Here is a 24,077-nt window from a genome sequence, read left to right as displayed (position 1 = left end):
CAACCACGCCACGTTCAAAGTCCCTTAAATCCCCTTTCTTCCCCGTTCTGATGCTCGGCCTGCACTTCAGCAGGTCGTCTTGACCACCTCTACATGCCTAAATGCAGTGAGCTGCAGCCGTGTGATTGGCTGATTAGCTATTTGTGTTAACAAGCAACTGAACAGGTACCTAATAAAGTGGCCGGTGAGTGTTCATGGTCAATTTAAGATGTCATTTCAGTTTAGTGTAAAGCATACATGTTCATTTTGAGACATTCCCATTCCATTTGATGCGAAATGTACATCAAATTTGACCATATGTCCAGTCCATAGAGAGAAAAAGCCCATAGAACATAATGTTTATAGTGTAAGAATGCAGCGCATGTTGGCACAATGTGAGGCACTATGTCTGTGAGTATGTACACATCATGTCACATATTCCACTAAGCAGCGCTGGTACCTAGACATGAGTTTTGAAGTTCAATAGCATTTTAGTTTTCACAGTGGCTCAGCAAAATATGACTCATTAACAGAGTCTGCTACTGTAGCGCATTAGTAGTTATCATGTTTGTGGTCTCAAAAGTTCCAGCTTTTGTGAAAAGGGATCAAAATGTTTTGACTGCAACCAGCACATTGGGAAAAACATGACTGTGAAATGATAAAGGACATGTGTAACTGTGTAAAGTCAGAGAATGGGAGTAAGTATAACAAAGCGATTAAAAAGTAATCAATTTTTAATCAATGTTAATCAATTAAGTAATCAATGCTCCTTCTCTCCTTTTCCCTTAGTTTCCAGGTGGACCTTGTTGCTCTGATTGACGTCTCGGTTTTCCCGGCGTGTGGTTGGCTGCTCCTGTTGGCGCCGGTCATAAAGGGCCTTTGATGTCGGAGCAATGTGGAGCGGTTTTCTTATTCGGCTGCCCGCCAGTCGACAGACCGGTTTCTTGTTCATTTCCTGACCTACAGGTTCCTGTGGGTCAGTAAAGATGTGATGGTAGTTTTTGTTTTTTTTGTTAGAAAGGAAACGTCAGGGTGACCTGCCCTTTATGTTGATCTGTTGGACTTTGTTTATCGGTAGTGTAGTGTTTATGTAGCTTCTTTTTCTTTTCTTTTGTTAGGTAAGTTAGTTATATTTTTTATATTTATATTTATATAAAGCTATATTTATAGGTTTTCTGTTTGTTGTTTTGGGCCTTGGGTCTCCCTGAAGTTATGTTTCCTTTGTTTTGTTTTTTTGTTTCAGTGGCTTGTTGAAAGTTCGATGACAAGGAAAATGCAAAGCATCGAATAAACTGTCAAACTTGTATTTGATGTGTTCTTAGTATTATTTTTTTTAAGTTTAGTTTTGCTCTGGCGTCTGGGTGGACAGTCTTGTTTCTTCTTTGTGCGTCTTACCCCTAGGAGACGTAACAGTCTAGTATTTGAAACACGAACACCCTTTAATTTTGGGGAAATAGAGGGATGTGCGACATTAAAATCGATGAAAGCTTCACAGTGTTTTTAAATTTTTTCTATAGTTAATAGGTTAGATTAGGACAATTAGACTTCCTCTCTGTGTGGTGTTTGCATGTTCTCCCCGTGTCTGCGTGGGTTTCCTCTGGGTTCTCCGGTTTCCTCCCACAGTCCAAAGACATGCAGTCAGGCCAATTGGAGATGCTAAATTGCCCCTGGGTGTGAGTGACTGTCTGTGTCTGTCTGTCTGCCCTGCGATGGACTGGCGACCTGTCCAGGGTGTATCCTGCCTTCCGCTCGAAGACTGCTGGGATAGGCTCCAGCATCCCCCCGCGACCCTGACAGAGAAGCGGCTTGGAAAATGGATGGATGGGTTTGGAAAGCTCGATTTTGCTTGCAACAGTACTACTACGAGTCTCTTTTGATCATAACTGGAGTTTCAAATTCAAAGTATATTTATGACTTATATTTGACTACGGTAATATTAGACTGCAATTGAAAAGCTGAAAAAGTGATGTGAGGCTTGGAATTGATCAATTATGCATTAAAAGCAGAGGCAACTACGCACTGGTGATGAGGGCTGACCGTGTACCCTTCACACCCGGATGCTACGCCTCTAAACACCCAGTTTGATGCAATGACTAATCTTCAAGATCTTCAGGTGTGAGTTGTTAAAGCTGCAGGGTTACACCAGCACTGAGACTGGGAAATTTTGACATATGGGAAGAAACTGTACATTTTGAACAGTTAATAGCTACACATTTGTCACTTGGAGGTTGTGTTGTGTATGTTTTCCATTTTTAGCTGTTGTTTTAAGTGGCTATGTTTTTGATAGACATCTTTGTTTTATTTATGTCTTATCTGACCGTTCTAAGAGCCCTCATACAGAAACAGCATCCATGATCTGAGGTGGCTCTTGGGGTGTAATGAAACAGAGCGGACACAGTTAAATGTGGCAGCTAAGCTGTTTTTACACCGATGTATTCTAAATCAGCACTCTAACACAAAAGGCACATTTCAGTTTTTTATTTCTTTGGCTTGCAGGAACATTTCTTACAGGGCACTTATTGGATACAGAGTACACCATACTTAACAAAATAGAAAAAAAAGAAACAAAGTGGTATTTCAAATATGATGCAGAGCTCCAAGGTCTATTAATGGAACAGCTTCTCTTGAATATACAGATCCCCTGAGTACATAATATCCCAAACATGTTTCACATATCTGCATATTTACATATATATAGTTGGGTGATGTGTAATGTTAGATTGCTGGCCCATTGAGCTACACTTGGCCCAGCACAAAGTAATGCTGAGTTGAACATTTACTAGTTCAAAACTACTTTAAACTTCAAAACCGCCAGCAAGTCCTCTGTCCAGTGAAGGATTTTAACAGAGCCACTCAAAATAAACCTGCACTGAGAATGACAGGCAATAAATTAGTCTGAACTACTGTGCAAAGAAATGGCGAGGTAGTGTTACTGAGGAATCATTTAGATCAACATCAGGGTGTTGTTTTTATTCCATTCATGAAGCTGAAGAGAAGCTTTTTAGTTTAAACCGTGTGGAAGGAGCCACTCATGGCTCAAAACTGTTCACAGGCAGATTTATAGTGGTACAAACAGTACAGGTTTAAGTAAACTTTACGTGGGTTACTGTAAAAAAAGGTCTAATGATGATGGTGATAATGTTGGAGAAAATATCACAATTATCACATTATACCCATTAAACTGCACTGCATAGTGCTCACATTTGTGGTTAAAACATTGTGTGTAAAAAAATATAAATACATTCATACAGATTTAAGTCTTTTTATGGATCCAATAAAGTTTGCTGGCCTTTATAAAATTAAAACCTCCATCTTATTAGATATGAAAACCTACTGCTTTAACATGCAGGGTTTATATTTGATGAATGCAAATGTGGTTTCTAGAATTTTTTGGTTTGCTGTAAATTGGCCTAAAACTAAATTGATGTTAATTCTATATTCTGTCAGCTCCAAATGATGTATGTCTGTGCTGAACATCTCTTGAGGCCAATTTAATATTAAATGGTAAATGTTTCAGGTGTACGTTTCACAGTGCCAGTTTGGCAGTGCATGCATCATTCAGCACTTATTGAGTGCTGGGGTCTTACTGGGCTGGGGCCTGCAGCAGCAACAGGCTTGTTGTAAGTGGGTGAGGGTCCATGGCTGGAGAAGTAAGTCCTCAGAGTTGTGTCTAGACATGCATGACGGCTTGCTTTCTTTGCCATGCTCTTTTTCCTACATAAATGCAAATACCAGCCAGCAGTATAACGGCCACGGTAATGAATATAGGCTTCCAGCTGAGAGGTTCTACACAAAGAGAAAAAGACATTAAGACATAGGGAATCAGTGGCATCTGATTGTAGTACAGTCAGATTACAACACAGCATGGACATTAAAAGTTAACCATCACGTTTTAACGGGAATGACAAAACGACACAGAGATGGAAAGATTTTAACCACAGAAACTCACCATTGAGGTCTGCAGTGATGACTTTTGCTACACGACCTTGACCGTCAAGGAGAGTGTATTGACCCACATGTAACACACTGAAATTGAGCACCTGGATATCGCTGTTGGTCACACTGATCTGATTATAATTGCCAGAAAGATTCCCCACCGGTGAGCCTCTCTCCACCAGCATGTGGTCCACTTTTTTGTTGGAGAAACGCAGACTGACTTGATCCTTCTCAAGACCATTCAATGAAATGCTGAGAGTCTTACCAGTCACACAGTCCTGGGTGTATCTTCTGGCTTTAAGTTAAATTGGAAAGAGTAGCATTAGACTCTGAATCAAAGTGTTTTTGTATTATTACAGAGGAACCTTTAAAAAAACAATTAAAAGATAAAATAAAAAATAAAGGGGAAAGGGGTGGAGAAAGAATATAAGAAGCATGAGGAGTACATGTTAGATAAAGACCAAGGTCACTTACAAAGAACCTTTACTTCAGTGGCATAAGTCCTTGCATTCCAGTGGTTCCGCTGGATGTAGGTTCCCTGATCATCAAAATTAACAGTGTTAATTATAAAGCTCCTTTTATCATCCAGTCCACTCACATTTCCCCTATTGGGTCGGGTGCTGCTGGGCCAAATAGTGTCATTCTGGGATTTAGATGTGAATGTCAACGTCTCTGCCTCAACTGGCAGCTTGATGCTCAAAGTATCCCCAAACTGCAGTTCCACACGATCAGTCAAGTTACTGGTATCTAAGGAGAGAGAAAGTAAAGACACAGTAAGGTCACATATGGCCTTAGAAATTTATGGAAAAACAAAACAAATAACAAATTGTCTTCATTTTAACCGCAAAGGCTAGACTAGACTAGACTAGACTAGACTAACTCTGCAAAATGACAATGGTCTACAAGACTAGTAGCTAATTCTCTGGAAACCAGCAGATTAATGTTTTAGTTGAAATGATCTCTTAAATAAAAGAACTATTGGACTAATGCAGTAATATTATTTAAAAAAAAACACCTAAAAATTTAGCCAAATTAATAATTATTTAAACTGAAAGAGCTCACCGTTGATTTTTAGCATGACGACCTTGGCCTGACGACCTTGAAGATCAAAGAGCGTGTATTGGCCCACATCTGAGTCATTGACTCTGAGCACACTGACGCTGCTGCTGGTCACTTTGATACGTTCTCTTTCAGGAAGATTCCACACAGGAATGCCTTGCTGCACCAGCATGAGGTTCTTATCTTGGTTGGAGAACCTCAAAGTGGCTTTATTTTTCTCAAGACCATCCAGTGAAATGCTGAGAGTTGCACCAGCCACACAACTCTGGGTGTCAGTTGAGCCTTCAAAAGCAATTTGGAAAGGCAGTGTTAGTCTCAAAGTAAGGCTTGTACTATTTTAGAGCAACTGTTGTAAAGAAAACATAGACGTGACATAGAAAAATGAAGCTGGAGAAAATGAAGAACGAGGAAGACATTCAATAAAATCACTTACAAAGAATCTTCACATTGGTGACAGCAATAACTTTGTCCCTTGAGTTCCACTGGGTGTAGGCGGCCTCATCATCAAAATTTACATAGTTAACTAGGAAGTGTCTATCGTCACCCCTTCCTGTCACATTTCCCCTTTTGGGCGTGACACTGCTGGACCAAATAGTGTAATTCTGGGATTTAGATGTGAACATCAGCATCTTTGTCTGAACTGGCAGCTTGATGCGCAACTTCTGCCCATACTGCAGTTGCACATCATTAACTTTGACAGGGGCATCTAAGGGGACAGAGGAAAAGAAAAAAATTGTAATATAAAGTATAACTGTATTATAATGAACAACATTCCATTACATTATGGTAAGTGGTGAAAAATAAAGTAAGAGTTTGTCTTCATTTTAGTAACAAAGACTAGACAAAACCCTGTAAAATGAGAAAGACCTATAAAACATAAGCTAATTCTCTGGAAACCAGTGGAGCAGTGTTTCAGCTCAGAATGCATCTCTAGACTAATGCAATAACATGAGCATCTACAACCTCAATTCCAATGAAGGTGGGACGTTGTGTGAAACAAATAAAAACAGAATACGATGATTTGCAAATCCTTTTGAACCTGTATTCAATTGAATACACTACAACGACAAGGTATTTAATGTTAAAATGGATAAACTTTATTATTTTTTGCAAATATTCACTCATTTTGAATTTGATGCCTGCAACACGTTCCAAAGAAGTTGGGACAGGGGCGTGTTTACCACTGTGTTACATCACCTTTCCTTTAACACTCAATAAGCGTTTGGGAACTGAGGACACTGATTGTTGAAGCTTTGTAGGTGGAATTCTTTCCCATTCTTGCTTGATGTACAGCTTCAGTTGCTCAGCAGTCCGGGGGCTCCGTTGTCGTATTTTGCGCATCATAAAAAAAAAAAGGGACGTCCTGCTCCAGGGAAAAAGGGACGTTGCTCCAAAACCTGTATGTACCTTTCAGCATTAATGGGGCCTTCACAGATGTGCAATGATGTTGGTTTATAATGCAGAGCCGCCTGAGGGGTCGAAGGTCACGGGCATTCAATGTTGGTTTTCTGCCTCGCCGCTTACTTGCAGAGATTTCTCCAGATTCTCGGAATCTTTTGATGATATTATGGACTGTGGATGATGAAATTCCTAAATTCCTTGCAATTGCACGTTGAGAAACGTTGTTCTTAAACTGTTGGACTATTTGCTCACGCAGTTGTTCTCAAAGTGGTGAACCTCGCCCGTCCTTGCTTGTGAACGACTGAGCCTTTCAGGGATGCTCCCTTTATACCCAATCATGACCCTCACCTGTTTCCAGTTAACCTGTTCATCTGTGGAATGTTCCAAACAGGTGTTTTTTGAGCATTCCTCAACTTTCCCAGTCTTTTGTTGCCCCTGTCCCAACTTCTTTGGAATATGTTGCAGGCATCAAATTCAAAATGAGTGAATATTTGCAAAAAATCAACTAAGTTTATCCTTTGAACATTAAATATCTTGTCTTTGTAGTGTATTCAATTGAATATAGGTTGAAAAGGATTTGCAGATCATCGTATTCTGTTTTTATTTATGTTTTACACAACGTCCCAACTTCATTGGAATTGGGGTTGTACATGCATTTCTTTTTTAAACAAGTTCAAGTTGAACTAAATTATTCATGACTTTTATACTCACCAATAATTTTTAAAGTGATGACCTGGGTCTGACGACCTTGAAGATCAGAGAGCGTGTATTGGCCCACATCGGACTCGCTGACACTGACCACCTGGATACTGCTGTTGGTCACTTTGATCTGTTTATTGTAATTATGATTCCACATAGGTGAACCTCGCTGCACCAATGTGAGGGTCCGTTTTTGGTTAGAGAAACTCAGACTGGCTTCATCTTTCTTCAGACCATCCAGCGAAATTTTGAGAGTTGCATCAGCCACACAGTACTTGATGCTGGTTGAGGCTTTTAAAGCCAATAGATAAGTTAGTGTTAGACTCAAAGTAAAGTTCGTACAATTGCAGAGCAGCTTTTACAAAATAACACGTGGATATGATAACAGAAAAAATGGGACAGTGGTTTAGAAACAATATAAGAGGTATGATGAGGATCAATGATGTTAGGCCAAAGTCACTTACAGATAACTTTTAAACTGGTGACAGAAGACACTTGGTTCCTGAAGTTCAAGAGAGTGTAGGTTCCCTGATCATCAAAATTGACAGAGCTGATAACAAAGCGCCTGTTATTGCCCTTCCCTCCTACCACTCTTCCCCGATGGGGTGTGACGCTGTCGGACCAGATGGTGTAATTGAGGGATCTATCCATTGATGTGAAGTCCAACTTCTTTATCCAGTCTTGCAGCCTAATACTCAACTGACGGCCGTGCTGCAGAGTTTCACCCGCACATGAGTCTGAGAGGAGAGAGGAGAAGTAAAGAATTCTAGGTCAACATATGGAAGCTTGAGGGAGACATTATGAATCTTACTCGATGAGAAGCTTCTTTGTTTAGGTGTTGTGAATGGTCTACAAATTGAACCTGTCCTTTTTTGTTCATTTCACAACAAAGACTACATGCAAGTCTGTTTCAAAGTGATAAGAAAAACATAAAGTCAGCAGAAATGTGTGGAAAAACTTAAAAAACGTAAAAGTCTGTGCTGAAGCGAGTTATTTGTCTTACCTGTCAAAAAGGCAGCACAGAGCAGTATCCAAAGGCCCAACATTGTTCTATGGGTGGACAAACAAAGATGATGTCAACAGAATATCATGCACAGAGGTGGTAGTTTGCGGGACGGATTCGCTTGCTCTGACAATAACCCAATAAAACATCTGTAAAAATATACAGTAAACTACAGTACAGTACAGTATAAACTACAGTATGGGATCACCTTGTGACAGTGTAGTGGGATCACAGAATCACAGTGCATTTGCACCATATGCAGTATTTTAGTCGCTGTTTTTGATTTACATTGTTATGTTATTTATACTCTGGGTGGTCTTGTGTTTTAGGGAATCAAACCAGTCTACACACCATCAAGGAAGCTCCACCAAATTTTCTCCTGCATCATTTTTTTGATGCTTCAGGTGAGAAATTCCCTGCTAGAGAAAATTCTGTTCTAGTGCGAACCGTTCTCTGCTGTGGTAATAGGAACCAGACACCTGAAGAGTTTAATGCCTCTAAAAGCTATTTTATGAACTTTCGTCACATGGAATGGTTAAGAATACGATGCTTGTTGCGTGACACATTGTGTTGCAGTAGTTTTAAGATAACATTTTGACATTAAACGTGTTTTTTTATTTGTTCAGGGCTCATGGGTTCATGTCCCCAAAGAAACAAATTATTTGTCAAATTTATCACTAGTTTGCCATTATAAACATTACATATAACAGCTCTGATGACTAGTTTTGGTTCATTGGTCATTTTGGATAGTAAACAAAACGGCCGTATTTGTTCAGTAGTCATTGTTACCCCTGGTTCCTAATCACCACCACTAAAGAAATCTAAATCGGCAAGTTTCTCTGCAATTAACTACTTCACATCAAACCACTCCCAATGACTTTGTTTACTTCAGTGCACCCAACACTGTCTCAATGTTGTCTACTTTCTTTAAAAAAAAAAAAAAAAACGATGTAAAGGAAGTCAAATCCTCAGCTTATCCTTTGGTATCTGCAGGCTTTAGGTGATTTTAAAGCACCACAGCTCTACTTTAGCCTTCTCTGGAAACCATACATGTTTCTGTGTGGAGAGACCCCCCCTCCCCCACCCCACCCCCCTCCCCCACCCCACCCCCCGGCCTCATTGCTGTGCTACACTTCAGCTCATGGTGTCATTTTTAAATATGAAATCTAATCGAATGAAAAAAAGATCAACTCGTGCAAGTCAGAAAAATAAAACAGGGTAGAATACTCACTGAGTTTCAGCGCTGCTGCTCTGCTCGAATATGATCTACACCACTGAGGCTTTTATCACCTCCAGAGAGAAGCTGCTGCTGTTCTCCACCCCTTTTTCTTACAAAACGCACAGTTCACATGGCTTTCCAGAAACGAGCTCCAAAACAGATGGGAAATCGCCCCTTGCTGGAATGAGCTGCATTCTCCTGAATACCCTGGAGTACTGGGACTGCTTTGATTTCTAGCGGCCTGACATCTTCAGGATGTTTTTAGTGCTTTTAGGCAGCCGAGAGATCAGCCTGGACCTCATTTAACGTTACTGACCATTCTTAAGAAGAAAGTTCTTAAAACTTATGCAGTTTTCACAAAGATTCTTTGTTTTCTTCTTAGGTTAGAACAGAAGCTACACACACTCAAGACACCAAGGGACAAACTTGCAAAGAATTATTTAGTGTAAGAGCACGTGATAAATCTGACGTACACTTTTTAGGACGTTTTTAAGAATTTAAGAATAAGAAGAAAAAAAACAGGACGATACTGGTGAATGAGGCTCAGTGTTGTGTGATGTGACCGTTTGAGAGAGAACTGTGTGAGAGGAAAGCAGAAACAAAGAGGAGTGAAAATCAGTCCCAGCTGGACGTGAAGTAATCTGAGCCCCATAATTACTTTTACCCAAATATGGAGTGACGTCCTTCCACTGTGAAGGCGGAGATTCGTGAAACAAAGAAGAAGAAACAAGAAGGGCACTATAGGTTTACGGACAGGGGAACTATGCATTTGCTGAGGGGGGTTGGGGGCGTGCTCGGCCGGGAGGATGTTTTCAATGGCTCCAAAACGTCTGTTCACAATGAAACCTTTAGAATAGGCGGAGAACTGATGGCAAACGGTTGATCAGGTTGGCTCACAGCAGGTCTGTAGTTTATATTAAGCACAAACGACTTAAATGGTATATCCATCCACTTACAACGTGCACAGATCAAGCAAAGCTCTTAAAGTCAAGTAGTGCTATCCCCTCTCTTAGACAAGTTGCAGGTCCTAAATATGTTATTCCATCGCACAGATAGCAGATGGGACAGCTCCAGCTTGTGCAACCAGCCAGTGTGACTGAGTGCTGTAGTTTGATAGTCTAGGTAAATGTTAGTTGATGACCGACATCGCTTCCCAGACAGAACAGCAACAGAGACCCTCCCCAGGTCCAGAGGTGGACGAAGTGCACAAATCATGTACTTGAGTTAAAGTAGAGACACCCAAGGTAAAATATTACTCCAGAAAAAGTAGAAGTTCTTACTCTAGACCTCAACTTGAGTAAAAGTACTAAAGTATTTACCTTCAAATGTACTTAAGTATAAAGTAAAAGTACTAAAAGAGTAATTCTGGCTTTGATGTCCTGTTATCATTTTTATAACCAGACTGGCTTCATGAACTCATTTCAGGTGAAAGTCCTCCAGCGTCTCTCTTGGTAAACCAGTCTTTTAATAGAACGTCATTAATTAGTGACGCTGACGTCTATTAAAATGATCAGAAGCACAAAACACTGAAGGTAAACAGTTTCCATCAGGGAGAACCGAGTGGCTCTGAAATCACTTTTTACACACAAGCAAAGTTTCAGTTTCAGATTTATTTACAACTTAGTTCCAAGTTTAAGCTGAATAAAAACTGGCTTTAAACTCAGGATCACAGATGAGCTCCTTTACTATGTTGATCTGTAGGCGTCTGTTCATAAACATAAACTAACCATAACTAATTTACTATAAAATGAAAGTGTTTGTATGAATTCAGAAAAAAAGGAACAGGCCAGTCACGACTGCATATGTGGACATATTTCTATATTGTGCTCTATTTACAGGTTAGGTTAGTTCATCATTGGTGCTTTGGCTTTGCGCTTCTTTTGTTTTGACATGTTACGTTTTTATACACACAAAAATCAAAAGGAACGACAGATTTCTCAAAATGTAGTGGAGGAAAAAGTCGGATATTAGACTCTGAAATGTAGTGGAGTGAAAGCAAAATGTCGCCCAAAATGGAAAAACTTAAGTAAAGTACAGATACAGGAAAAAGCTACTTAAGTACAGTAACTAATTACATTTACTGAGTTACTGTCCACTACTGCCCAGGTCTGATAGGATTGGCATACAACTTATGAGGTCTGATCTGATTGCAATTTTGGGGACACAAACCCCCCTAAAGCCCCCTAACTAGCCCTTTTCAGGCATTTTTATATTGGTGTATACAACACACATATTACATATTATATAATGTAAGTAAAATACTTAAGATCTATAAGATCTGTTCACAGGAGGTGCGTATTACATAACAAAAACAAAAGATGTCTGTATACTTGTTTCCCCTCACTGTAGCTCTTTAGGGCTGTAACCAGTGGTGGACAGTAACTCAGTAAATGTAATTAGTTACTGTACTTAATTAGTTTTTTCGTGTATCTGTACTTTACTTAAGTTTTTCCGCTCTGGGCGACTTTTCACTTTCACTCCACTACATTTCAGAGTCTAATATCCGACTTTTGCCTCCACCACATTTTGAGAAATCTGTCGTTCCTTTTGGTTTTTGTGTGTATAAAAACATAACATGTCAAAACAAAAGAAGCCAGAGCACCAATCAGGGCCCAGCGGTCACTTTGTTCTGAGCTTGTTTTGACCTGTTGGTCATACCAACCCAGTGCAGCACACGGTTCAACGTCAGCACAGCAGCGTAAAAATTTGAGAGCACATACGTCACATAAATGATGAACTAACCTAACTTTGTGTAAATAGACCACAATATAGAAATATGTCTTGGGTATCTCGATTTTAACTCAAGTACATGATGTGTGCACATATAATGGCTGTAACACATATAATGGCAGGAGTACATATGATGGGAACTATCAACGAGTACACTGTGAGAAAAACAGAATAGGAATCGGAAGGAATCTCTGAAAGAGCACAGCTTTGTACAGCGTGCTTTTGTGTTTGTGTGTTTTTAACGTAGGAGAACCGTATTCCATACATTCCATACAGTTCTTCGTCAGTTTTCGTGTTTCAGTAGTTATGGCGGAAAAACCCGAAGTCAAACAGGGTGGTATGATTGGTTGGACTCCGCAAAATCTGCCTAGCAACCAAGATGCATTTTTTCATTGGTCAAATTTGGGCCAATGGTTTTAAAGGAATAAGAAAAAACGTCATTGCGTCACCGGTTTGTTCCATCAGTATTCCCTACGCCAACTCCCAGAGAGGGAGAGGGAGTGGCCCTCCCTGCACTTTCCCTGCATTTTATTCGAAGCTTTATGAAATCTAAAGGTATAAACATATACATTAACTGATTATACTGATTATAAAAGTGAATTATTATAAACAACATGTGCAATAAAGGAGGCGACCACGCAAAACAGCCCAGCTGTGAGGGGTCTGCTGGGGTCGCCGATCTGACGGTGTAAACTCAGATTAACAGCTCGGTACTAAACACACCGTGTTTCATGGTTATAATCCACCGTTTAATACTCGTTTCAGGGTTAAATGTGATGTTGAAACGAGCTCAAATGCATTTTAACTGGCCGTGAAAGTTTCCCCACCCTAATCCCATTCGCATCCCTGGGTTTCCCCAAGCTGGCATCCAAGGTCTAAGAGTGTCCTGGGGCAGTGCTCCTCCTCGCTCCTCGCTGGGCTCTGCTTTTCACTGGGGGTTCGCCCAGACATGCTGGGACGTCACTCAGGTTTTAAGGCGATGGAAAGCCACGGCAGACGGTCTAAAACGCCGGCGAAAAGAAAATGGCAAGCCAAGAGTGTCAGAACGAATTAAAAAGGTGTTCAGGGCGGCGTTTGTGGGTTTTCTTGTCGCCGTCATGTAAACGCGAGGCACCGCCAGGCGTTTTAGAACTGCCGGCAGCAGGCGGTTGGTTAACCAAGAGGTTCAGCCCTGGATTTAGTTTGGTTTCTAGTTTGGTTTGCCCAGTTCGCAACTCGGTGATGGCCAAGAGATTTTTTTATTGCTTCCAGTGTAGTGATGGGAATTACGGCTCTTTTTTGAGAGCCGGTTCTTTTGGCTCGGCTCACTTAAAAGAGCCGGCTCCTCAGATTTTTTGTTGCTTAAATTATTAAAAAACTATGTGTAAAATGTATTGCTAACATAAAAACATACATTATATCAAATGTTTATTTATATACTCAACATAGAACAGAGTGCTATAAAAATAAATTATAAAATACAACAAAAGCAAAGACCCAACTCAATTAGACAAAAAGGTCCAATCTCTGATTGTGTATATTATTTGCAAATTTGCAACCACGTACAGTGAAACACCACTCCAACAAAACACCACTCCAACAAAATAGAAATTCAAATGTACAAAACAAAAAGAAAAAGCAGAATCCAGGTGACAGTTTTTCCAAGTCTAGTGAAGATTGGCATTCAGAAAAACCAAGGGTCTCAGCTTTGCAGGGTTGATCCTATTTCTCCTTTCTGTTATAATCTGCCCTGTTTTGGAGAAGATTCTCTCTGAGGGGACAGATGTTGCCACAATACACAGTCTACCCTTTCCAGGAGTGAAGCACGTTCTCTGTCATACAGGACCGGGATGATTTTTTGGGAAAGTGTTTTCCTGCTTGGAAGTGCATACATTGGATTGAGAGCATGAGTATAGTTTCTGAATCCTTTGTCTTCCACGACTGAAAATGGCTGAAAATCTTGTACAATCATACAATCATTTTAGCCAGTTCCTCATCAATTGTCTTTTGTTTAGCTGGGGTCATGGCCTTTTGCAAAAACTGGCTCATAGAGCTCTGGGTTGTAGGTCTAGGTGGTTGTGGTGGTGTAGTGGGTGTAGACATTGTAGGAGCAGCAAAACTTGCAGTAGATACACTGGCACCTTCATTAATAGCAGGTTCTCTTGCTTGTCTTTTGTGTATGTACACTCCCCGGCCACTTTATTAGGTACACCTTACCTATGCTAGTGAAAGGCTGGACCCCCTTTTGCCTTCAGAACTGTCTTAATTCTTTGTGGCACACTTTCATCAAGGTGCTGGAAACGTTCCTCAGAGATTTTGGTTGGTTATTTGAGTTCCTGTTGTCTTTCTATCATCTGGAACCAGTCTGCCCGTTCTCCTCTGACCTCTCACATCAACAAGGCATTTTCATCCACACAGCTGACCGCTCACTGGATGTTTCCTCTTTTTCGGACCGTTCTCTGTAAACCCTAGAGATGGTTGCACGTGAAAATCCCAGCAGATCAGCAGTTTCTGAAATACTCAGACCAGCCCGTCTGGCACCAACAACCACGCCACGTTCAAAGCCCCTTAAATCCCCTTTCTTCCCCGTTCTGATGCTCGGTCTGCACTTCAGCAGGTCGTCTTGACCACCTCTACATGCCTAAATGCAGTGAGCTGCAGCCGTGTGATTGGCTGATTAGCTATTTGTGTTAACAAGCAATTGAACAGGTGTATCTAATAAAGTGGCCGGTGAGTGTACATGGTCAATTTAAGATGTCATTTCAGTTTAGAGCAAAGCATACATGTTCATTTTGAGACATTTCCATTCCATTTAGTCAAAATGTACATGTTAAATTTGACCATATGTCCAGTCCATAGAGAGAAAAGCGCATAGCTATTTGTGTTAACAAGCAATTGAACAGTACCTAATAAAGTGGCCGGTGAGTGTACATTCAGGTCATTTCTGCTTATGAGACGTGTGGTAGCGTTAACTAAGCGCCTGCTGTAGACTTGTAGCAAAGGTGGCAGTCTATGAATGACATTGCCACGTTTAAGGTCACTGAGCTCTTCAGCATTAACCGTTCTACTGCCAGCTGTCTATCTATGGAGATTGCATTAGTATGTGCTTATCCACCTGTTCGCAATAGCCGAAAGAGGAGTTTTATGTTGGGGGTGCTGTAATTTTAAGCAGCGCACATGTAGCGTAGAATACAATATACTGCGCTTTATTAATTTGGTTAACGTGTACACATAAGTAAAGAGCACATTATATGCAGTGTCATTCCTTACGTAATGATATAAAATAGTTATGAGGCTGTTCGTATGTTTGAGATTGTCTTGAACTGCCAGGTCTGACTGCGAACATTACCAAAGATTGGTCAGTTTTAGGTAACTACATCATTATAACCCACAGTACATCCTACTGTTAGCATTCATAAATATGAGAAGGGAAAAAAAGAATTTTATTCAGTACTAAACACATAGTAATCATAGTACCAACATACTGATTACATATGAATAATGAACATGACGGTACAGCAAACGTGAAACTACTTCGGCTTTTTACCTGACTAAATATCATAAGGGTTATTATAATAATCTACTATCATCTCAGGTACTAGAATTAGTTACAATTTTAGAGGGATATTTTTATAATACAGGAATAATATTTGCAGCCATAATGAGAATATGAGGTAGTAAACCAGGGTTTCCTAAGGACAGTCCTATGCCCATTTTAGGGATTTCATTCATCTAGCACACCTGATCCAGCTCACCTGATAACAAACCCCTTGTGTGGAGGATGAGGAGTGTTTGAGTAGGGGAAAAATGGACTGACTCTGGGAACCATACAGCGTGTGAGTGCTGAAACGAGTGACCTTAGTGAAGCATAGCAAGAATATAGCACAATAAAGCAAATGTTTGAAGCAGAATGGAGAGAAAGGCCAGGTTGACAGATGTACTATGACCAGCTAAATCACATCTGAATTCAACAAAGGCTTACAGAATGTCATGCAAGCATGCATAATATGAATCTAGACAAAGAATTATTGTTTGCAGAATTATCACAATAAATGGTACTACTGTGATCCAAATTCAGTTATGAAGTACCACATATTAGCTGCACAATACATATGATTAAAATCCAAGGATTTCCCATGCTCATTTGGTTGGAAACTAAAATATTACTTGGAAGTCTTCTTCTCGACAAGTCTGTCCATTTTATTCTCTAACGCAGAGTAGATCTCATGTTCTGGAGTTTCTTTGTTCCATTTGAATGTCATGTCAGGCTGAAAAAAATATAATCTTCCCAAGTGCCATTCAAAGTATGGATTTGTGTAGTTAATTAGTAGTAATATACTGTTAGTATAGCCCACAAAGTGTGATCTTTTCAACTTTTCAAGATTAGAGTGTCTGGACAAAGGGAATGGTTAAATAAATGCAACGCAATAAAAAAAAGAAAGAAAAAAAAGAAAAACAATAGCACTTATTGAAATTGCCACAATAATCGATAAAATCAATTTTCAGCTGTTACGTTAAAATTCACCACTTATTAGATTTTGGCTGCATCCCAAACTCCATCCTATCATATTACTCTATATAGTAGCTGGCTTTGCGTGGACTGGCTTTAAGTGGACTCCAACAGCCAAACACCATGTCGCTTGTCTGAGAGGAATCTGTTTTAGTGCCACTCAGAGACATAAAAGTATATGGGCAAAAGTACAGGGACACACCTCTTAATCATTAAATTCAGGTATTTCATTCCCGGCCCACAGGTGTACCCACAGGTGTATAAACGCTTGGGGGCAGTCGTGGGCTGGAGGTTAGGGAACCATCCTTGTGACGAGAAGGTCGCCGGTTCGATCCCCAGAGCCGTCAGCACATGACTGAAGTGTCCTTGAGCAAGACACCTAACCCCCAACTGCTCCCCGGGCGCTGCGGATTGGGCCGCCCACCGCTCCGGGCAAGTGTGCTTACTGCCCCCTAGTGTGTGTGTGCTCACTAGAGTGTATGTGGTGTTTCAGTTCACAGATGGGTTAAATGCGGAGGTGAAATTTCCCCGTTGTGGGACTAATAAGGGTCTCTTAATCTTAAAAATCAAGCATTCATTCAAGAGTTTGGCGAATGCAAGGAGAACGTTAACTGCCTGATTGCTATGGTGTTGTTTCTAGTGTTGGCCTAGACCCCATAGTTCCAGTGAGGAGAAATCTTAATGCTTCAGCATAAGACATTTTTGGAGAACTGTATTCTTCTAACTTTGTGGGAACAATGACTGTGCCTCAGTTTGGTGTGGAAGAACTTGACTGGCCCGCACAAAGCCCTGACCCTAACCCCATCAAACCCATTTTGGGATGAACTAGAATGGAGATTGTGAGCCAGGTCTTCTCTTCCAACATTAGTGTCTGACCTCACAAATACTCTTCTGGATGAATGGGCAAAAATTCCCACAAACACACTCCAGAATCTTGTAGAAAGCTTCCCAGAAGTGTAGATCTAGAGTGGATATAGAGAAGATCTCATAAAAGCTAGGGTAGGTGTATTGTGTAGGTGCCCCAATATTTTTCTATACAGTGTATATTCTAACTAGCCAACATATAATATTCATTCCACTTAAACGAACTAGCCCACGTTAAACAAAAAATAAATAAAACGGCACATTTCAGAGTCAAAAAACAAAAAGTTTCCCTTTATCCAGCAAACAAGACTAATACACATTTGTGTTGCCATAAAAAGCAGATATGAAAAGGTCAGCACACGTCCCTGTTAAAACCTATAAAATGTGCTATAGGCCCACTGGAGACATCACTCTTCCTTAGATGACTCAGAAAGAAAAGCTTCCGATGAGCGAAACAGAATGAATGTGTTGTCTTCCTACTTAAAAGGGCATTTCATCCTAAAATCACAGATTAATGTTATTTATTCAGTATACTCTGTACTGCTCATGTCCTTCAGCCTCACCTAACAGAATGTATGATTTTACATCATTTGCATGTTTTCGCTCATTAAATGTTCTCTTACTACAGCACCCTGTACGCATTACACAAATACATCAACCTTTAGGAATCTCGGTGGTGCCAACCAATACTGACCGCTAAGCCACTGGGCTACAGGCGGATCAATAGAGCCAGGCTAGAATGAACATAACTCATACTTGTCGTCAATCTGAATCATAAAGAAAACAGCAATTCCAGGTTTTTTACCCTTTAAGCCAAAGAAAAGGAAACAAATTGAGGCAGGGTTTCTAAAAGCCAGGTGGCTATTAACTTTACCTTTTAGCTTGTTCACCTCACATCTGTGAATTTCCCCGCTGTGGGACTAATAAAGGTCTTGTCTTGTCTGCTGATTGAGTTTCCAGTCTCACCACTGTAATGACTATCTGAAGACAGTTACTGCAGTTATACAGCTGCAATACGATATTCAGCTTTCTAGCAGTACTATTAGCTCCACACCTTCCTTCTGCATTTATGGGCTAACACATAAAAAATAGATAAAATATAAAATCATAATAATTCATTAATGCCCAGCAGTAGCAGTGGGCTTGTACTCTGCAGCCCTGGGGCTGGACTCAAAAAAGCGCTCCTTCCAAAAAAAAAACTTAAACACTGAGAATGTTCTTAAATGCAGTTCTAAATCTGAACCAAATGTTCATCAAATTTTAGCAAAAAAAAAGTGGAGGAAATGGCCAACAAGGGAAAAAATAATCTATAGTCTATATTAATTATTGTTTTATTATTATTATAGCACAGTATATTCTGAATATTTCTGGATGTGTGGATATTAACTCATATGTTTTAATGCAATGGCTATTTTGTTTTCCCTTTTCTTTCATTCTTCATTCAACTCTGGCTTAATATTTAGCAGATGTTAGAGCAGGAGAAGCACCGAACTGCTTGGCGCAGAAAGATCTTAGTGCTGGTACTGAATACAACTTACATTTAGTGGAAGACTTAGCAGAAACAACTAGTAGAGTGCAGTACTTAATTACTATACACATTACTTAATGGTTCATATTGTAATAATTGTGTAATGCATCTTTTAAATGATACAAGGAAAGTAGTAAATGTTCTAAAACTGCTAGTGAACAGGTTCAGTTTAAGGCAGCACTGAGTTTAACATTGACACACCAGTCAAAACCAGCTCCTCACTATATGAACCAGCACTCTATCTGCAGACCCTGATATGTTTAATCCTACTAATAAAAAAAAACAAGATTGGAATTCAAGTGTTCCTACACAGCACAATCCCTTCATCAGACACGAGTGAACACCCAGCTTTCCACTTATGAACCTGAATATCACTTCAAAGACTAAGATTACACTCTATCATGAAAGGACGGCTGTCCATGCTCCTGCCTCTTTCACTGAAGACTGTGTGGAGGTTAAGGAGGCTGAACTACAGGAAGTTGTAAGAAGAGCTCTTTCCTGCGTCAATGTTGAACTGCGCAGCGGAGTTAGAGGAGGTAAGGATGTCCGTGCCAGTGTGAGGGGCTGGAGGTGGTCCCACCTAGCAGGGGAAATAAATGATTACAATGTGTTGAGACAGACCCAGATAAACAAAGAAAACGAATAAAGAAAAACAAAAAATCCTTTACTGAACTACCATTAAAAGACGTACGTTTCCCGAAGCATGCACCCACAACACCAAAACCACGGCTCCTCTCACAGAATGAAAAACAAAAACTGTGCAAATGTTTAAGGCAAATGTTGAGGCATGTGTCATGAACCTAAAAGAACAGAAAATTCAGAGAACATGTTCCAGCTTGTCCAGATGTGCGCTAATTAAAGTTTTCCATAGTATGCTGGACTGCTGTAAAGCACTGGCATGTAACAGGTATACGTTAAGACTGCTGTATTTATTCACATTTCGAGTCTTTTTGACTTCATCCACAACTTTGACATTCAGGTTAAACATGGGTTTTGTTCTTCATTTCCAGAGTTTTCTTTTTTTTTTTTTTGCCAGAATGGGTAAACAAGTATTCAAGCACTCTCAGCTATATCCACTTCTATATCCACTACTAAATATTCCACAGTCTGGGTTTGGCGGTTGCCAGGAGAACGGTACTTGTCTGACTGCATTATGCCAAGTGTAAAGTTTGGTGGAGGGGGGATCATGGTGGGGGGTTGTTTTTCAGGAGTTAGGCTCGGCCCCTTAGTTCCAGTGAAAGGAACTCTTAAAGCTTCAGCACCAAGAGATTTTGGACAATTTCATGCTCCCAACTTTGTGGGAACAGTTTGGGAACGGCCCCTTCCTGTTCCAGCATGACTGCACACCAGTGCACAAAGCAGGTCCATAAAGACATGGATGAGCCAGTTTGGTGTGGAAGAACTTGACTGGCCTGCACAGAGTCCTGACCTCAACACCATAGAACACTTTTGGGATGAATTAGAGCGGAGACTGTGAGCCAGGCCTTCTCGTCCAACATCAGTGTCTGACCTCACAAATGCACTTCTGGAAGAACGGTCAGAAATTCTCATAAACACACTCCTAACCCTTGAGGAATGTCTTCCCAGAAGAGCTGAAGCTGTTATAGCTGCAAAGGGTGGGCCAACATCACATTAATCATATTTCATATGCGTGTGAAGGCAGACGAGAGAATACTTTTGGCAATATAGTGTACTACAAGATCTAAAACATATTTCATGTGATGATTAAGTAAAAGACAGGAGATGTGAAATTAAGAACATATTAAGAAATTTCTAAAACGAAACTGATGACAAATGTATAACATAATTCCTTAGATTGTAAATCCTTTTACAGGAAAAATTTAATTAGTGTTACAGCAACAGAAAAAGTGTGATAAAAGGAGACAAGTGTATGGTTGAAGCTCCTTCTCCTCCCAGCGTACCTCAAGATTAGAAGGTCCAAGCAGAGGAGTGGCAGAAGATATTTCGTTCATCTTTATATCCCCTTTGTTTCCCTCGTTTTGAGAGCCAGGAGGGGCAGTATACATCACTGGAGTAAAAGCCTGCAAACACAACCACATATTTCACTATGAACAAGACATGTGGCCTCCATGTACGACAGTTTTAATGCTTACATGCTTCTGTTTGTGTCTAAGACACTCACAGGGTTAGGAGGCATGGCAGGCTGTCCTCCATACTGTGGTTGTGGAGGAAATGAAGGGTCAGAGGGAGGAGGATGAACTGCACTGTCACCTGGAGCAGGATACACAGGAGGGTACATCTAGAAATCAACAGCACAAACAGTCTCAGACCAACCAAACACGAAGACTTGTTAAGATGACTCTTCCTTTAAGCAAAGAATAGGAGACATTTCATTTATCTTCATTTGCGTTTCAACTGGCTCAAAGCCAGTAGGGGCATTACACACCACCAGAAGTGTTCCTCATGCAAACACAAACATATTTCACAGGTAATAAATAAACCTCAAAGATGAACAAGAGGAAATATTTTTTTCATTAAAATCAAGGACAGAAGTAAGAGATGGAGTAAAGCATGCATAGTAAAGAAAGACAACCGTACTGCAGAAGAAGGCGAGTTATATGGAGGACCAGTCCACTGAGCAGGCTGGGCAGGTGGATATCCAAATGCAGGTGGACAGTTGGGGTTCTGGTAGTCAACAGAACAGAGCCATAAAAACACATTTTCACATGCCCCACTTTCTGGTTTTTAGATGCTGCATATGATTCATCAGTATGAAAAAAAACAACCCAGAATGTTCAATATCCATAACTAAAAACTGAAATTAGAGACAAGTGTTACAAGAACGAGACAAAAAAACACCTACATCATCTTTATTACAGGAAAATTGTAACACCAGAGACATCTGGTAGATCAAGAGGGAGTGACAACGTCTCAAATCATTACTCTTACTCACTATGAAAGAACCAAACTCTAGTATCCTTTCACATGCTATATTTACCTATGTATCCAAACATATCCAGACACCCTTTCTAATGAGTCATTTTAAGTCCATTAACCCTTGCGAGGTGTTCATTTTCAATGTTTACCAAAAGAAAACATACAAACAAACGAACTCACAAATACTTCTACATTGACCTCTCACTGTACACCTCCCCATGCATTTATGTGACACATGCGCCGTTCGGGTCCACTGGACCTGCAGGTAATAACGGTTTGAAGGTGCTATGTCCCTTCGTCCTCCTCGTCCTCCTCCTATATGTCTTGCTGGTCAGACCTCAAACCCAGAGAAGACAACACAACCCAAAAGGCCAGCTTCTGCAGCCATCCTGAGCAGGATTCAGGAGGAGGAGGCTGGTGTCCCTTCAGCCTGACCCACAGAACCTGAAGTAATTCTATTGCATACGTTAATATGTCTACATTTCTTACCTTGACAGAGAGAGAGAGAGAGAGAGAGAGAGAGAGAGAGATGCGAGAAAACTTCCTCATCTAATATTATCATTGCTCCAGGTTGCGGCCAATAGCAACAAAAGAGAAGCGCTGTGAGGTGTGTGGAGCCAAGATGGACAGAAGGACACAGTATACATGCACCATGTGCAAGAAACACATATGTCCTACATGAAGGAACAGCTGGAAGACATTCAGTCTGAGATTTCTAAATTAATAGCCGAGTTTCTCTCAGATGCTGCTCAATTAATGCTCTTCAGACAGCGGTATGTACACAGGGGTAGGAAATGTGAACTGTTGGTTCACTACACTGGAAACAAGGTGTGGCAATGAGCAAGATGACCTTGAGAACAGGTCCTAGGGGAACATTAGAATCGTAGGGATTCTTGAAACAACTCAAGATCCAGGATTGATGCTTGTTCAAAATATGGAGCCTTGATTACTAGCATGACTTTACGTGTATTTCTACTGTGGTTTCAATTGTGACAGGTTTTCCTTTTCTAACTTGTGTTTTAAAAATCCCAGACACTGCATACACAATCTCCATAAAATATTACAGCGTTTGTACAGCATTAAAGCATTTGAGAAATGGAAACAGAAACCGGTATTTTTAACATTATTTTGATTGGGTGTTTACTTTTTGGTTATGCCCGTAAAAGACATGACAGTTGCTTGTCGACCTTGAGTGAGAAAGTAAAGATTTCCTTCCCTAACTTGAGATAAGATGCTATAAGACATGACAATATTTCTAATTTGTAACATTTGTTTTTGTAATACAAATTTGTGAAAAATCATATATGACCTTATCGTGATCTTAACTTAGGACAAAACTTGTGTTTATGGCCCCTGGAGTTCTCCAAAGGCACTACGAGGAATGGTCCTTCCAATCTTATTTTATTACTAATGGGCACTTTGTAAGAAACAGGAGAGCTCTCCATCAAAAAGGGTGAAAGTCCAATTGACCCTATGTCATCTCATCTCACTTAATTATTTGACTTTCTCCCAACTCCCACTTCCCTTGTTCAGATGTAACTCCAGGCCAACAGTCCACCTTTAACATCTGGCCCAGCATTTACATGCACTCACTGCGACCTACAATCAGAAAGTAGATGCTCGCAGTTAAAAAACAAAACAGAAGCTTTACTGGAATGATCACAGAGAACAGTCAGGAGACAAGCTGGGGTCAAGTCCAGGGTAAGCAGCAGAATAATACAGGCAATCATAACAGGTGAGGGCAAGGTAAGACAAGAGTCCATGAAACAGGCAAAAAGTCATCGGCCAAAAAATCCAATAATCCAAACAACAGTACGAACAGGGAAAGTCCAAAAAACAGGGTCAAACAGATCAGGATAAAGGTCCTAACAAACAGAGAATCAGGAATGGAAAATTACGCTCGGTAAGGCTGACAATACTTCACATCGAACTAGTGCTAAAGCCCAGCCTTAAATACTAACTATGTTAGTCAGGTGATCGTAAACACAGCTGTGGATAGTTAGTATTCCGGTGATCGGGATCTCGGATAGGAGAATGCCGAGAGATCCGGAGTCATGTGACTGGACTGGGCATTCCGGGAAGTGGAGTTTGAGTCCAAGAACAAGAGCGAAGGGAAGAGCTCCTCCTCACGTGACCGTGACGGATTCTGGGTGATGCGGCTCTCATCATCATGTGAAGTGGTAGCAGGCGTAACACACACCAGCAATGCAATCAGATTTCGGGCAGTTTCTGATTATTAAGTCCATGTAAACGCACTAATTTTGACCAAAAG

General features: G+C 40.5%; 2 protein-coding genes across 3 annotated transcripts in view; both read right to left on the bottom strand.

Annotated features, from left to right (window-relative positions):
• Positions 1-2,442: 2,442 nt before the first annotated feature.
• On the bottom strand, positions 2,443-9,380 carry LOC108434763. Its single transcript, XM_017710126.2, has 9 exons — positions 9,309-9,380; positions 8,078-8,124; positions 7,539-7,811; positions 7,087-7,365; positions 5,408-5,680; positions 4,978-5,256; positions 4,390-4,662; positions 3,929-4,210; positions 2,443-3,765 (listed from the first exon to the last, which is right to left on the bottom strand). Exons 2-9 carry the CDS (start codon positions 8,118-8,120, stop codon positions 3,650-3,652), a joined length of 1,818 nt encoding a protein of 605 aa, XP_017565615.1. The 5' UTR covers positions 8,121-8,124; positions 9,309-9,380; the 3' UTR covers positions 2,443-3,649.
• An 8,261-nt stretch (positions 9,381-17,641) lies between these two features.
• The window catches only part of wu:fc21g02 (DNA-directed RNA polymerase II subunit RPB1), a 21,919-nt gene continuing 15,483 nt past the window's right edge, over positions 17,642-24,077 (bottom strand). For both annotated transcript variants that reach the window (XM_017710196.2, XM_017710197.2), the window contains exons 7-10: positions 21,467-21,553; positions 21,051-21,167; positions 20,830-20,949; positions 17,642-19,487 (exon numbers count right to left, since the gene is read on the bottom strand). In XM_017710196.2, coding sequence (XP_017565685.1) covers positions 19,377-19,487; positions 20,830-20,949; positions 21,051-21,167; positions 21,467-21,553 — 435 coding nt within the window. In that variant the 3' untranslated portion in view covers positions 17,642-19,376. The remainder of the gene's footprint in view (positions 19,488-20,829; positions 20,950-21,050; positions 21,168-21,466; positions 21,554-24,077) is intronic.

This window comes from Pygocentrus nattereri, chromosome 5 (genome assembly GCF_015220715.1).
Source record: "Pygocentrus nattereri isolate fPygNat1 chromosome 5, fPygNat1.pri, whole genome shotgun sequence".
Classification (NCBI taxonomy): domain Eukaryota; kingdom Metazoa; phylum Chordata; class Actinopteri; order Characiformes; family Serrasalmidae; genus Pygocentrus; species Pygocentrus nattereri.
Note: the sequence above shows the minus strand (reverse complement) of the source record. Positions and strands in the feature narration are given on the sequence as shown.

What these genes read in the sequence shown, in the direction of transcription:
- LOC108434763 (XM_017710126.2), bottom strand. Translation starts at nt 8,120, where the DNA reads ATGTTGGGCCTTTGGATACTGCTCTGTGCTGCCTTTTTGACAG. An exon ending in CACCAGTTTAAAAGTTATCT is followed by an intron (nt 7,366 to 7,538) that starts GTAAGTGACTTT and finishes TGGCTTTAAAAG; the next exon opens with CCTCAACCAGCATCAAGTAC. An exon ending in CACTGAAGTAAAGGTTCTTT is followed by an intron (nt 4,211 to 4,389) that starts GTAAGTGACCTT and finishes TTTAACTTAAAG; the next exon opens with CCAGAAGATACACCCAGGAC.